Here is a 15,430-nt window from a genome sequence, read left to right as displayed (position 1 = left end):
GGCTGCGTCACGGTGCGCGCCGGAAGCGGAGAGCGGAGCGGGCAGCGGCGGCGGAGCGAGGTGCGGGCCGGGCGGGGCGGCCGGGGCGCGGAGGAGCCGCGGGCGGCGGGGCCTGGGCGGCGGGGCGGGGCGGGGCCGGGCCGCTCCCCCCGGGAGCCCCGCGGGGCCGTTCGGGGCCGCCGGGCCGGTGGCAGCCCGGGGGGACGGGCCCGTCACCCGGTGCCGCCGTGCGCCGCGTTGCTCGGGGTCCAGAAGCAGCTCGGGGGACGCAGCGGCGCTCACGGGGCCGAACGGGCCCGTCCCCGGTCCCTCCCGCTGCTCCTCCCTGACGGGCCGGACACGGCCCCGAAAGCCGCGGATCCTCCGGCTGTGCCCCCGGGCGGCTCCGGCCGCGCGGGTCCCGCGTGGGCACCGCGGTGAGTCCGTGCGCGTTCTGTGCTCTCTCCTCCAGATGCCGGTGACCGTGGGGCCGTACGGGCAGTCGCAGCCCAGCTGCTTCGACAGAGTGAAGATGGGCTTCATGATGGGCTTCGCGGTGGGGATGGCGGCCGGGGCGCTGTTCGGCACCTTCTCCTGCCTCAGGTGGGCCGGGAGCTGTCTCCGGGAACAGGGCACGGCGCGGCAGCCGGACAGAAACGCTGCGCTCGGGGAGGCTGCGGGTCTGCTCTGGGCTCCCAACTCACCGCCGGCCGCAGAGGGAAGGGCTGACGGGATCAGCTCCGGGCAGCGCGCACGGGGCCGCGGCTCCGCAGCTTTTCCTGCCGCTCGCGGGGGCGGCTGCGCCGGGCGCTGCGGGAGCTGCGCGGGGAGCTGTCTGTGCTGTCTGTGCTGTCTGTGCTGTCTGTGCTGTCTGTGCGGCACACGAGCAGCCCTGTGCGGCGCTGGCGCTTCCCGGCGGGCTCTGCCTGCCCCCGGGTACCCGCATCGCGGTGGGTTTGGATGTGTCATCGCCCCACACGGAGGCAAAGGTGTCCTGACCCCGAGGCTTTAGTGGCGACAGTGTCGGCAGAGCCGCGGCCGGCGCTGGCGCGGTCGTTGTGAACCGGAGAGGGACAACGTTCCGCCTCCCCCAGCGCTCCCCGGCGCAGGAACAAACAACGCTCAGCTGCTCCGAGTCAGCGCTCGCGCTGCTCAGCGACGGGTTTTGGCACACAAGGAATTACTGAATTACTCTTTTGTATTTTGTGGGACTCTTTCTGCTTGATGTTTTTTAATCTGTGATTGAATGTGGGCGGCGATTTAGTAGTGAGCCTAACAGGAGGAAAAGGCACAAAGCCTAATTTTGACAGAGTTTAAAAGGTTTTCTGGTGTCTCTCAGATCCTGGAGAGTGTTTGTAAGCAGTTCCATGTTAGCAGAAAATACAGCTTGGGGTTATTTGGAAGAAGCAGTAAGGGTGGTTGTGTTGTACTTGACTGACACAGCCACGTTACTTCTGCTGAACCATTTTTGAGGGAAAATCTCCATGCTTTAAAACTAAAGAGCAGTGACCCTACAGTCGCTGCCGTGCTTACAAGCAGAATATACAAGAGAAGGAACAATTCTTTTTGTGTCAATCTAACCTCAGGTAACTGGGAACTGCAGAACAGAAATGCCTCTGGACACCCCCAGGCCTTTCGAGGTTCTCTCATATTAAAAAAATGGTGTCAGTGGCAAATATAAAGTTAGTTTCAAAATGGTTTAAGTTGGTGGTATTTAAACATACTGCCACTGCAGCCAGATGCGATGGTAACACAACTGCTCAACCCTTTGTATTTTCCGGCAAATCAAATACACGGACAACACAATAGTATTTTTTTTTCCCCAAATTAAGGTTATTTGGGGCCCTGGCAGGTGAAGCTGGTCCTGCTGGTGACAGGGCAGGAGGGAACAGCGGGTACCGCTGCGGGAAGAACACACGTGGGCCATCAGTGACGGTCGCTCTGGTGCCCTGAGAACAGCTCCGCTTCTGCGCAGCCGCCCGGGCTCCGGCACCGCAGCCCGTCCCACGGAGGCAGGAGGTGTCAGTTTAACTTTACTCGGAGGAGGAGGAGTTTGATTTGGGCGCTGAGGCAGCCAGGAGCTGGTTGTATCAGGTGTTTCCTGCTCTGTGTCTGTTACCTGTCAGGCTTCGGCTTTTGTCTAATTCTTGTGGCTTTCTTTGTCTCAGGATCGGCATGAGAGGACGAGAGCTGATGGGTGGAGTTGGCAAAACCATGATGCAGAGCGGAGGGACGTTTGGGACGTTCATGGCTATTGGGATGGGAATCCGCTGCTAACCTGGAGCCTGGGTTGGGACCGGAGCGCCCGGCCAGCCCTTCCTCCTCTGTACCGTAATAAAGTCTTTCGATATCTGGAAGTGAGAGCTCGTCATGAAATGGGGAAGCACCATCCTCCTCGCTCTGCTGATTGTAAACGCGCTTTTTACCCAATTTCTACTTTCCTCCCATCTCTTACTCCTATGACAATGAGAATTAATAATCCTTTGTACCACATTAAAGTTCCTATTTCACAGACTTAAGTACAGCGCACACATTTCTCCATTGGGTACTTGGCAGCTCATATTTCTGATGTGCCGATGCTCCGTTGCGTTTGTGCGTTCCTGAATTTAGGAGAGTTACTCCGTGGCAAATGCAGATCAGCTATCGAAATTCCTCTTGCAAAACCAGGAGGGTGAAGCTGGCCCCGTTTCTGAGTTCCAGGTAATATGGGGTAAACACACGGAGAACGAGGGACCCTGAAGGACTTGGGCAAGCGCTGCAGCTGAGGGCAAACGGCAGCAGCTCCGGCCCCTTCCTGGCAGGCGGTGGGTGCGGGACACGGGTGGGAGCAGCACGGAGCACGTCCCGGAACAGCCATGGCACTGGAAACACTCAGACTGCTGGAGAATGGAAAACCACCCGTCACATGGCAGCTAAAGGTATTTAGTGATGAACCAGGAGGGTGATGTCAACACCAGACTCTAACCTTGTCAGGCCTTGAGCCAGGCCTTTCCTAAAGCTCACGCTCAGGCTTAGTGTGCTGCAAGTCCCTGTGTTACAGCTCAGCCGCTGCAGCTCTGTGGGTGCAGCCTCACCCCTCACTGCGCTGTGCAGCCCTTCCAGGACAGCAGGGATGGTCACAGCTGCCGCCCTGATCAGAAGGTGCTGTGGCCATTTTCATTCCCTCGGCAAGGGCTGGGACAGGCTGCACCGGGACAGGCTGCACCGGCCGGGGTGGCGCTGCTAGAACAGTCTCATCCACAGCCCGGGTGTCCGAGGAGCTCAGGGTGTCCCAGGGACAACAGGGGATCCCTCCTGCTCGTCACCAGCCGGTCGCGCTGCCGACCCTGAACTATGAAATGTTTGGTGTTGCAACTCCTGTTATCTGCCCTTTGAAACACAGCTCATCGTTGCTCCTGCTGTATTTCTGTGTAAGGATAGGGCAGGTTTGCAGCAGAACAATCAGACCCAGCACCTGTACAGCATTTATGTAGCACAGGTGCTGCTTCTCCAGATTTTAAGGGAGAAACACAAATCTACCACTGGAAACCTCTGCCTGCTGCCATGTGGCTCAGGAACCTCTGAAACCCCGCCAACAACTGAGCTGAGCAACACAGCTGCTCTGCAACAGCTCCAGTGTCACTCCAACTGCCACCAGCGGATTAATAGTCAACAGCAGAGCAGCTCCACTTGGCTTCAGCAGCGTCACATCACACAGCACCACAGTCCCAGCCCCTCTGCACGTTCCCCTTGCAGCAGCTCCCACTGCCCAGTGCCTTTTCCTGCCCTGGCTGACCAGCCTCTGGCCGCAGCTCAACCAGCCACCCCAACCACCACGGCCACCCCAACCACCACGGCCACCCCAACCACCACGGCCACCCCAACCACCACGGCCACCCCAACCACCACGGCCACCCCAACCTGCAGCCGCAGACAGGAGCAGCCAGCCCAGCCCCGCTCTGCACCGCTCAGCCAGCCAGTGGTTACAAACAACAGGGTGGTGGGAAAGGGGCAGTAAGAGAGCGATTGGGGGGGCAGGATTCCCTGTGGAAACCAGGCTAAAAGCCACCATCAATTCCTCCTCCATCCTCCCGCTTCACCGTGATCTCTGCGGGTTCAGAGCAGCAGGAACCAGCGGTGTCCCGAACACCCACCGCTGCAAAGCGCCTGTCACCTCCGCACTGCGTCAGTCACACCGGGACAGCGGAGGAATAAAGCTTCAGGAAAGGCCTTTTTAAGAGAATTTTATTTTGAGTGGTTCTTACAAAGATTGTTGCAATATGAAAGTCTTTGATAGAAATATCAAGCTGTCTTGTCAAACACACTGAAGTAACCCAAAAATATATTTCAGAGCTCACAGAGCTTAAAAAGAGCAAAGATTATATGCAACCAGAACAAAACATGTTTCTGTATTTCCTACTGCTTCTCAGACTCGGCTGAAATCCTTCACCTGCGCCACGCTGCGGACATAGAACCTGTCTGGAAATGCAGAGATGGTTTTGTTTGGAAACTTAGACACACCTCACACAGTATTTACAAAGAAACTTTTACAGATACATTAATCAAAAGTTACCATCAAGAAATAAAACCCTTCAATCCTTCTATTCTTACCAAATATTCAGCACAACGCAAGCTGAGGGGCCGTCTGGTCAGCTTTCAGTAGCCTTTTCAAAGTTCCATTTATACAAAACACTAAATATGTCCCTTCATAAAGTCTATCTCCGATATTAACCTTTAGCAGATCGCCTACATTTAGTGAAATGTAAAATGTAATTGCTGCATTAAAAGAAAGGCTTGTGAAACATTAAAAATGTCATTATGTCCCATCTGCCTTTTACAGAGAACTTTTTTTCTATGAGCTACTTCTCAGTTCCTACAGATCACCTTAGTAAATGTACAAGAATTACAAGGCAGAACAAGAAGTCAACAGCTTTGTATACAGTGGAAATGCTAGTTAGGGAGAATGAACACACTGCATTTCTGCTTACTTCATTTTATTTTAAACGTAGCAGGAAGTGTACACAAAATGACATTAAATCCTTTCCTTTAGTTTTATCTAAATAAAAGATAACTCAATCTTCCTCCAAAAAATAACTATGTACAAAACTGACTAAATCCATCTTCATCGTCGGACAGGAACCAGTAGCTGGGTTGCAGTCATGGAGTCCGGGAAGAGGCTGTGGTACGTGGGAAGGGGTACATAGGCTGCCGTAATCATTTTACCTGAGCACAACATTTAAAAGGGAAAGAATAATAATCATCAGTATTTGGTATTTCTGTAACTCACAAATAAATGTCAGTGTGTACGGGTCACCCACTCACCTGCAAACCACCTCCCATGCAACGCGTTCACAGCTGCGATGGCAGCGGCGATCGAAGGACATTTGACGTACACGTTGCCCTGGAACACAGAAGCGACACAGCCCATCAGACGGCTGGGAAACCCGCCCGCTCCGCGCTCAGGACACGTCCCTGGCTCAGCTGGGGTCCCTGGCCCAGCCGGGACGCGCAAACCTGCCCGTGATGCTCCTGCTGGTATCAGCTGATCAAGCAGAAGGAGCAGCAGAAAGCAGAGCAGTGGGCAGTGTGACTGACACGCATCGCCACGCACAACCACCGTCACCTCAGCACAAAACTTCTCTAAATAGGATTCTGCAAAACAGCCCAAACGTGAGCCTGACCTGAAATGATCGCTCACAGTAAGCCTTCCAAGAGAGTATCGAATGGTTCCTGACTACAAATCTCATGTGAAACAGCAAAGCAGGAGTTTGGCCGCCTCAGCTCCCAGCCGCCCATCGAGTTCTGCAAGTCACCAACTTCAACCACAACAGCGTCACTAGATGCGCAGTCCAGGCTGGTTCATGAAGGGGTTAAGGCCCCATTCCCCGGGCAGGAAAGGTGGCCAGCACCGCAGGGAGGCCTGAGACACTAAAAATCCTCATAAATGAACTTCAGCATCTGCCTGTAGCTGAACAGGGACTGAGACAAAGGGGAAAAGCCCGTCAGAGCAGGGCAGGAAGAGCCTCAGATGATTTCTAACATAAATGACAGACTGATCTTTTAACTCCCCCAGAGATACCTAAAGCTTCCCATCCACACATTAAGCACTACAGCAGTCTAATCCAGAGCACTGCAATGTTCACATTCAACAACTGCCAGACATACAAATGCCCACATTGCATTTTGCTGGCTTCTTACTTAAAAACAGAGCATTACTTGAACCAGACAGAGATCCTAGCTGAACCAGATGTTACAGGACAGGAGAAACAGAGTCCAGCCTTCCCCTTAGCAGCCCTCGCCAGCCTATACTGTTCCTACCGTGACCCAACTCACTCCTTTGGAGGGGGAACCTGAGATCAGGGGCTCCCAGCAACGCAGCCACGCAGCTCTGGCCTCAGCCTCCCCCGGCACAGGGATCCCGGCTGCTGGAGCCCCCAAGGGAGATGCAGCAACACAAAGCTTTACTCTTGCTGCGCACACCGCGCTGTAGACTGGGGCGGTACACAGGACCACATGGTCAGTGGGGGCTGCGATCCTCTCGCCCCCAAATCATGGCTTGGGGGCTGGTTACTGACAGCCCTCAGCCTGGAAAGAGCCCTAAACCCACCAGATGAAAACTCTTAAAGGACGAGGTGACCAGAATCTAAGCCAGGAGAACAGAATAGCACTGTGGAAACTTCGGTTCAAACCAAGTATTTTAAAATATCAGTGGTTATTTTGTATCAGGGTCGCTACTGTGACAAAATGGATTTCATATGACAAACTGCTAATTCATGATACAGTAGCTATAGTTTTTTTAATTTTAAATCCACTTGCTAATGTGAACCAGACCTGCAGCAATATCTGCTCAGACACTGTGGGGGGTAAGTTGAGGGCTGTTGCTTTGGGGGGGGATTTGTGTGTTGGTTTTTTGTTGCTCTCCCCATCTGTTGAAGGACATGTTGTTTTCTCTGAGACTGTAACAGGATTTACTCTGGGAAAGGTTTCCACCTCCCAGCAGTCCAGCATAGCAGTGATGTTGAGGGTACCAAATACCAGCAGAGACTGCCCACTGTTTTGTGTGCCAGACTGCAGCTCAGCTCTAATCCAACACCTCAGTAACCCACGGGAAAGGGTTTTGGGTGACAAGTCTTGGGTAGAGGCAGCACAGGGACAACAAAGGTTTGCGAGCGCCAAGGGCAGGACAGTCCCAGCTCAGCAACAGCAGCAGGGACAGCACCGAGACGTCAGCCTCGGACACACCACCATGCTGCCTCCGGAGTCTGATGGTTAGAAATCAATCTGACTGCAAGAGCGTTTGAAACAGTACTTCAGTTTGGGCTGACATTTCTACATAAAGGGGGTTCAAGAAGGCCAAACCTCTCTATAGACCTTCCAGAGCTGATGTTCTTAGAGCTGAAACACAGGGGAAGAGATAACCAGTTTGTGGAATGTATAAAAGTGAACACAGAGAGGAATGTGTTTGCCTTTTTACCCCGCAGTCTGAGCCCCTCAAACAGGCATTAACCTGCAGTTAATTCTGCACAGGAGCCCCTTTTCTCTTCCCCCCAGTTACAACTCCGGGCGCTGCGGCTGCCAACAGCACCATTGCAACATCACAGTGAACACAAGCGTTTCCAGCAGGGACCACACACCCATCTCGAGCCCGCTGCAGCAGGGTGTCCTTTGTGCACAAGCCTGTATTCTCTAGACACAGGGGAAACTGCAGTTTTCAGGCAATGTGCAGTTTAAGGGAAAAGCCCAATATCAGAAATCAAGAGGCCACTACTCTTCAGGTTGTATTTCCACAGCAACTTCTGCTGTGTAAATCCCTAAGAGCAGACTGCTCTCAAACCCCACTGGATTTACACACAGGGACTCAAAACAGGAGGGAACACCACCTACGTTCTGCAAAAACTGTAAAACAACTTCAAGAAATCTAGAGTCCGCTTAAGAAAATAAAATAATACTTGTAATGCTCCCTCTATACGCTACAAAGCAACAAAGCTCCTAAAACCCGCTCAGCGTGTCCCTGGGAACAGTCGTACCTGAGCAGAGTTTTTGTCTACATAGATGTGGATAACTCCTCCGTGTTTGTTACATTCCTCAATCACATCATCTTTAATTTCTGTATCCCAGCCAGCTTCTTCTTCACTGCAGGGGGTGGAGGAAGAACAGGACAGAGATGGAATTGTTACCACTCAGACAAAATCTTTTCTCAGATGTTAAAGTCATCAACAAACGCCAAACAGAAACGAAGATAAATCACTTACGTTTGGGGATTGAACATGTTGGAAAGCTGGAAGCACTGTGTTGCAAGTGGTTGTACAGAAGCAGCTGCAGCCAGAACTGTTGCAATGGAAAAAGAACAGTAAACAAATCTAAGAACCCACTATGCATGGCTACAACTTCAGTTAGGGTCTTCTACGTATTCTTTAACATCCCAACATTCGGCAATAATAGCAGCAGTTCTAACTAAACAGCAAATCGAGGGCAGGAAAGCACAACTTATAACTAGGCGCTGTCTATGATAGAGAAACTTTAAATTGATCAATCCACAAAACAGCAGAGATGAGCTACAGCTGGAGCTGAGAAGTGAAATGATAACCCTGCACATTGATTTTGGCAGATTTTCAATGTGAACACCTAAATGCAGACAGACATCTCCACAGGTATCTGCACGTTCTGCCCAAGCTGTGTGCCAGCAGCAGTTTAGAATGGAACTTTGCCAGTAGCTATGGGATTATTACTTATAATTTATTGCTGCTCATCATCACAGCTCATCGTATGAAAGACAAGCACTGTCCTATAGGCTCAAGCTTCTGTTCGTTAAGCTGAATTAACGGCCACCTTTTCTCTACATAAGATGACATTCGGGCTGTGCAGTCAGAGTGAGATGGTGACTAATCTGGGACAGTCGTCCCCACCTCCTGATTCTCAAATGACCGCTCTGGTCCCCACCACCAAGGCAGGAAAAAACCCCACACCCAACCACACCAAAACCCACACATCTCCTAGGACCATCACATGGCTGGGAAATACTACCAGCACTGGGGAAACGCTGCAAAGAAAAGGCTGGGTGTTGAACACACATTATTATTTTCAGTCCATACGCAATACATAGTTACAATTCCTACAGGCACCAATAAAATATATAATTTCTCAGGGTGCTGGCAAACTCTACAGTGGAAGCATTTCACTTATAGACATCTGTGACAAAACCTACTGGTGACAAGGCGTATTAAATGCTAGTTTACCTTCACTCTGCTGAGATAGTCTCGTTTGCAAATCTAAAGAAAAATATACAGAAGTTAATTAGTACACTTGTGAGAATTATTGTATCGTTACCTGCCAGGTTGTTGAGCTTGTATTTTTGTGAAGACCTCAACCCACTCTCACTGTTCCTCTCTAGTTGTGAGTAGTTTCACTAATTTTACCTTCTCAGCTTTAATATTTGGTACTTGACAGAGATTCCATGACCACAAAGGTATTTCAAAGAGAATCAATACCTTAAAAGCAAAGACATGGCCACGTCCTTTAATTCATAGTATTGTTTCCACCTTGCCTTTGATGTGCTTAAATTCTTTGTAAAATGTACTTTGTTCCATGAGAAAATAATGACAGGCATTAGAAGTCTGGCATCTTTACTAACAGAAAGCATTTAAGCACACAGTTATCCAAATGTGACCTTCTGAAAGCAGTTATCAAATTTAATTTCAAGTAGAATAAGGTGAAATTTCACCTGTTATCTTTTCATAGATGTCATGACACAAGTTACTTTAGTATTTTTCAAATTCAAGCCATTTTCAAGTGTTCCTAGCATTTAATTTGCTAAGAAAACGCTAATTACACATTTAATACCATGCAGCTGCCCCACTTTGAAATAATGGGGACAAATGCAAGCTTTCTAACCATTTCCAAGTATATGATTCCAGTACTCAACATCTTTAACGCAACAGAAAACTTCAGAATGCAAGAAATGTAAGCATAAACCTCTTAATTTATGCTCTGATTTAATTCACACGAGCACAAGGAGCTGCAAGACCTTCACCTTCATTGACTTGTTCAGAGCAGTGAAGTGACGGACCCCACGGAAGCGCCCCAGCTCAGCCCTGAAGGGACCAGGTGTCAACACGCTTCTTCCCTTTCTAACAAACTGTCTTCCACAGCCCTGGGGCCAACAGGAGTGAATTCTCCTGCTCTAAGCACCAGAGCCCCAAAGACCAGTCTTGCTCGGGTGCCCTCCCACGGGGAGCTGAATGCACACTGATAACCACCCTGATAAATCGGAGGTGGAGCAGGTCTGCAGGCTGAGCTACAAGAACCGGCTGTGTTGAGCGTGTTTTCCATCCTCAACTACACAGAGTGAGGAACACTATGTGAGCTCTACAGCCCCTGCGCCAAACAGGGCAAATTACACACATCACCAGTTCCAATTCTGAGCAGGGCTGAGGGTCAAATCAGTTGACAACATTTTGTGGCAAGGAGTTTCGCAGGTTGATTATCTACCTCTGAAACATAACCCCATCCAGCAAATCTTTCCTCAGCTAACTGAATCTTCTCATTGCTCGTGACTGCAGACGGTCCTCTCCTCGCACTTCTAAATTCACTCAAAATTTAGAAATTCACTGTCGCTCTGCACTGTCAACTCATTCTTCCCTACGTGCAGTTTTAAACAGTATATGCAAACTAAAATTATTACAACTGTCAAGTTAAGATCAAAGTAACTTTTTTCAGTATGTTCTGTACATGTAATCTGTACAAGTAGCAAGTTTAGCACAACTACATACGTGCTTAGTACAGAGAAAGCAGAAATACAGAACTACCTGTCAAAGCATTTTGTGTCTTTAAACAAACACAACCAGCTTTAAACAAACAAAAGCCTGAGAAGTATTCCCCAATTTTCTAAGTAGCTACTTACAACAGGAACAGCAGCCTAAACAGCGGTCCTAGATAACACCTCTTTGTCCCTCTGTTGCACCACACTATCTCCATCTTTTTCATAAACATATAGTTCCTTCCCAAAAGGAATATTCTGTCCCACAAAGCATTACAAGAATGTTCTATAGCTTCACAGTTATTTTAAGTTTCAGAATTTACTAGAGAACAGAAAGTATCCAGCTACAACTGTTCAGCTTCAATTCTTTCTCCTGCTGGAATTCTCTCCATGGGAATAATATCTAAGTTCTCAGGTCTCCCATAAAACTAATCATTTAGTTTATTTTAGTTTGATTCAACCTATCTCGTGCATGGGTGACCAGAACCGTTCACACATGTGCAGGCAGCATCTCAGATGCTCACACACGGTACCTCTAGGAACACAGCTGCACCTTCAAAAATGCATCACGCTGACAGTTCACATTCACTCACTGATAAACTGGAGTATTTAGATACTTTCTTCCTCCTTGGCCCTCTCTCACTGCTAAGTGGAAGGCTATATAACTAGAATTTGTTTCAATCCTGAACAGGTGAACAACGTACAACATCCCAAGAATCCCCTCCTGACAGCACCTCTGTATTTACTCACCTCACTCCTACTCTTGTTGACCATTGTTTTTCATGTAAACATCAAACAAGATCAGCCCAACACTGACCTTTGGCTTCAACAACAGCCTCCATCCTTCCCATCTTTCCCCTGAAAACAATCCCTCTTTCTTTGAGCCCGTTTCTTCACACATCATGCCCTTCCTGCACTACCCACTCCTCTGGTTCAGTAACTTCCAAATGACAGAAGTCAAAACTTCAGAGCCTAGTTCTACTACTGCTCTTCTGACTGGGAAAAGCCAGTTTTATTGAAGATTGTTAGTCTTTAAATGTTGTTTCTCTGAAAAGTATGCTACACTTCAATAATATTCTCCAGTTTACCCATGTTCAGTATTGACTTTTGAAGGAGAGAAAAATCAGAGTAACAGGACTGGAAACTGGCCATATCATATTCTTCTTCTCCAAGTGTAGGTGATTTAGAGTTAGATGTTCCAGCTATATGTTGTGTCACAGATTTAAAGTATTTATCTACAATACTAGATACCAGCCAGCTGGAACTGCACATCTCATGCTTCGTGTACCCATTCCCTCCCTAATTTGATGGGAGTTTTCTTTCTGCTCTGAAGTGAGTACATTCAGCTCTTACTTTCTGATCAGTGTCCCCACTACAAAACTGAGGCAAGGGGATTCTTTCTAAACATTTCTAGAGTAGTTTTTCATTCAAACTCGGCCCTGCTTCCTTTTTGTTCTCTTTAAGAGCTGGTAGATCATCATCTATGCTTTTATGTCTTTTGCAAGGTCTAACTCAAACTGACTGTTGGCTGGTAATTCTCATTTTATCCATTTCCCAGACTAAAAATATATGTTTATCATCAGTCTTTTCTTCCCCCTGTTCTTCAGAGGCTCTGTGCTTATTCCTTATTTCTTTTGAGGCAGTTAATCGCATGGAGCCCATTTCTAACAGGACGGTTTCTTCTTTCTGTGGAATACAGATCCAATATGGCATTAGCAATCTGGAACTGAAGAAACGTTTTACATCCTGCCTGTTCCAACACCCAACTTGCTCAGAGCAGATGACTTCATTGCCTTGATTCTTCAAGCACCGCTTTTGAAATCTGAAGCCTTAGTTACAGACCTGGTTTGTTTATCCTTCCATTTAAACTTGAGTAACTCACGAACCCTCAATGGTCATTTCTATTCTCATCCATAATATCTTCATTACTTACCAAATTGAGTTTAAAATAGCATCCCCTCTTCATGAGTCAGTGAGTGTTTGATGAAGAAATTTGTCGGATATCACATCCAGGAATATCTGGGCCCCACCATTATTACTAGCAATTCTTCTCCAATCTGTATCAGGGAAGTTAAAGTCTCCCATAATGACATAATTCCTGGTAGTAATTTTCTCTAACAAGAGTAAAGAGATCTTTAATCCATAACCAAATCTCACTTTGGGGATAGCTCATGACTCTATGGTAGTAAAAACTTTCATCTTTTTCCCAAACTTACTTAAGCTGCACATGCCTGCATTATTCCTTTTGCACAATACAAGTGGAATAAACAATGCTATTCCTACCATTTATCTCTACAGTTACTCAACATGCACATTCTTCAAAACCCTGTACGCAGCCTTGTCATTTACTCCTCCACAGCCAGGCTGTCTTCACACGGATTCTGTGCTATCCTAACAGGTCAGCTGCGTCAGACATTTCTGGCCACGTTCCTGATTTAGGGAGCTTGTTTTCTTTGGCTTGTTCATTTCAAATATGGGGGTGAAGAAAGGATTGGTGTTTATTACAAATACTTCTCTCATTTCTCATTGACTACAGCTGTTTCCAAGCAGACTGGCAGACCACTTCATCACCTACATTAAAGGTGATCTAATCACAGTGGTGTATACCTCTCCTTCTCTTTCTGGACTAGATACACTTTTTTCCTTGCCACTGTCTTTTTCATCTTTTTCTTCTCAGTTAGAAAGAAAATCTCATTCCTCAACCCACATTTTTCTCTCACTAGCCAACTCCTTTTCCTTCCAGGAGTGTATCTCTAGAAGGACCCTGTTATATTCTTTTGGCAACTATCTACAGTTTCACACGTGTGCTCTTCCCAAAACTGCAGCTGAACTTCAGCAGCGTGATTCAGGTGTATCGTAAGTCTGAATCACTTCTGTCACAAACTGCTGGAAGACAAAAACAATGCCACCTATTCTTTCTTGATTTCCTGACGCTTCTCACACATGCCAGCATCTAGTTATTTGTGACATTCAAGTCTTTTCTACTGCTAAGACAGTATTAATAAAAAATAACAGAAAGAAGAAATTCCACTCCATAAGTTCCTCATCTCCTGCGGGAGGTTACTTGTTGCTCTTGTTCTGACACAGTTTGTTGCTTAGGCCAGCTGTGAACTAGTGGCAGCATCAATATCCTCAGCCTCATTCCCTCTCACAACAAAATAAAGTCTCAGTAACTCTTGCAACACACCCACATGCAGAACACACAAACCACAGCCAATTTCCAGCAGCACACAAAGCCCCTGACGTACAGTGTCCTTCCTCACCAGGACACACACTGAATAAACCTAACGCTGCTGTAGTCTTAGTTGTGTCCCCCAGAAAGTCCTAATAACCTTCTTGTTCCTGGTACAGCTTTGTTTTTTCAGAAGGGTCAATCCCCTTCCAATTATGAGCCTGCCATTTTTATCAGTGAACATTTACACCGCAGTACAACATAAAAGTCCCCATTAGTACAGGGAACAGTAAAGATAGAGTTGGAGGCTTGGGATGGATTAAGTGAACCACAACTTATTTGCCAAAAATAATGCAATGTGAATCATGGCCATCAAAGTGGTCATTTACTGTCACTGTGTATTTGCTCATGGATTTGCAAAGTTTTACAGTTTGTAAAACATGTCGTAATACCCATATTTTCATTTTAAAAGATCACAAAATGTAGTTAAGTACCTCTTGTCTCAAAAATCTAAAGCATGAAGTATTTTTGGAAAATAAATAGCTCATCATTTCTTACCTGCCACAGCTCCAAATGCCAAAGATCCGCTCATCTGCAGAGCCTGCTGTGCAGCCGGGGGAATCTGCAAACCAGTACCTGGAACGGAATATATACGTAGTAGTAAGCACCTGTTCACTCAGGGATGCAGTAACAGAAGCATCAGAAATCTTACTGCTCTTAAAAGCTTAAAAATACCATTCCATGAATTCTGCCTAATATTCAGTGGGGTGTTTTAATTCAAATTCTGGAACTTTTGTATTTTCTCATATTTCCTATTAATCATTGCACATACCTTCTGCAAGTCTTGCCATCAACTGAAGGCGACCAGTTGTTCCCAAGTCAATTCCAGTCCGTTCCAACTCATCACTGTCCAAAAAGGAACTAGCACTGGAAGCATCAGTGCGCTCAGTTACATGCCCAACTTTCATGGGCCTACCAGCCAGCTCAAATCCATTCAGTTGTTCCAAGGCCTTTTTGGCACACTCAGAGTCTGAGAACTGTAGATAGGAAAAACGTTAATTCACTAACACTGCCTGCAGGATTCAGCAACGCTTCTACCGTACATAATAGCCCGTACACACAAGTAACATGAAATTTAAGATAACAGTAGCTACAAGCTTTTAAACTGAACACACACAAGTTTAGAGATTTACTTTCTCATATTTAGATAAGAATATATTTAAATATATATTATTAAGCTAGAACATGTAGCTACTGCAATCAACAGAAGTCATAGCTGCGGTTGTCTTTCAACACTTTCCAAGAACAACAGTCACTTCCTTTGTAACTTTGTAACTGCCATGTATGTACTGGCTACTCCTAACAGATGTTCTGCTTTATGTTGCCTAATATCAAATTAAATATATATACATACTTTTTCACTGTTAATATCATCAAATATTAGCTATATAGTTAGTCCAGCCTCATTTGTCTCCAAGTGCCAGAGGTCCCAGCTAAGACCTTTTTTCTGTGACAAACTGGCCAGCCAGTCAAGAAACCCAAGT

The 15,430-nt window shown here is 47.3% G+C and overlaps 2 protein-coding genes across 9 annotated transcripts in view; one reads left to right on the top strand and one right to left on the bottom strand.

Moving 5' to 3' along the window:
* The first annotated feature begins 8 nt into the window (after positions 1 to 8).
* ROMO1 (reactive oxygen species modulator 1) lies at positions 9 to 2,493 on the top strand. The gene is made up of 3 exons (XM_082065534.1): positions 9 to 60; positions 452 to 582; positions 2,148 to 2,493. Exons 2-3 carry the CDS (start codon positions 452 to 454, stop codon positions 2,254 to 2,256), a joined length of 240 nt encoding a protein of 79 aa, XP_081921660.1. The 5' UTR covers positions 9 to 60; the 3' UTR covers positions 2,257 to 2,493.
* A 1,693-nt stretch (positions 2,494 to 4,186) lies between these two features.
* RBM39 (RNA binding motif protein 39) overlaps positions 4,187 to 15,430 on the bottom strand; it is a 28,189-nt gene continuing 16,945 nt past the window's right edge. For 7 of the 8 annotated variants that reach the window (XM_082065247.1, XM_082065248.1, XM_082065249.1 and 4 more), the window contains 7 exons: positions 14,719 to 14,923; positions 14,445 to 14,522; positions 9,195 to 9,227; positions 8,211 to 8,286; positions 7,986 to 8,091; positions 5,281 to 5,359; positions 4,187 to 5,181 (listed from right to left, as the gene is read on the bottom strand). In XM_082065247.1, the coding sequence (XP_081921373.1) occupies positions 5,081 to 5,181; positions 5,281 to 5,359; positions 7,986 to 8,091; positions 8,211 to 8,286; positions 9,195 to 9,227; positions 14,445 to 14,522; positions 14,719 to 14,923 (678 nt within the window). In that variant the 3' untranslated portion in view covers positions 4,187 to 5,080. Of the gene's footprint in view, positions 5,182 to 5,280; positions 5,360 to 7,985; positions 8,092 to 8,210; positions 8,287 to 9,194; positions 9,228 to 12,647; positions 12,772 to 14,444; positions 14,523 to 14,718; positions 14,924 to 15,430 lie in introns of those variants that run through there. The other variant, XR_014185384.1, reaches the window with a different exon arrangement.

The sequence above is a fragment of the Streptopelia decaocto genome, assembly GCF_964273445.1.
Source record: "Streptopelia decaocto genome assembly, chromosome: 14".
In the NCBI taxonomy this organism is placed as follows: Eukaryota; Metazoa; Chordata; class Aves; order Columbiformes; family Columbidae; genus Streptopelia; species Streptopelia decaocto.
This window is presented reverse-complemented; position numbering and strand designations above follow the sequence as displayed.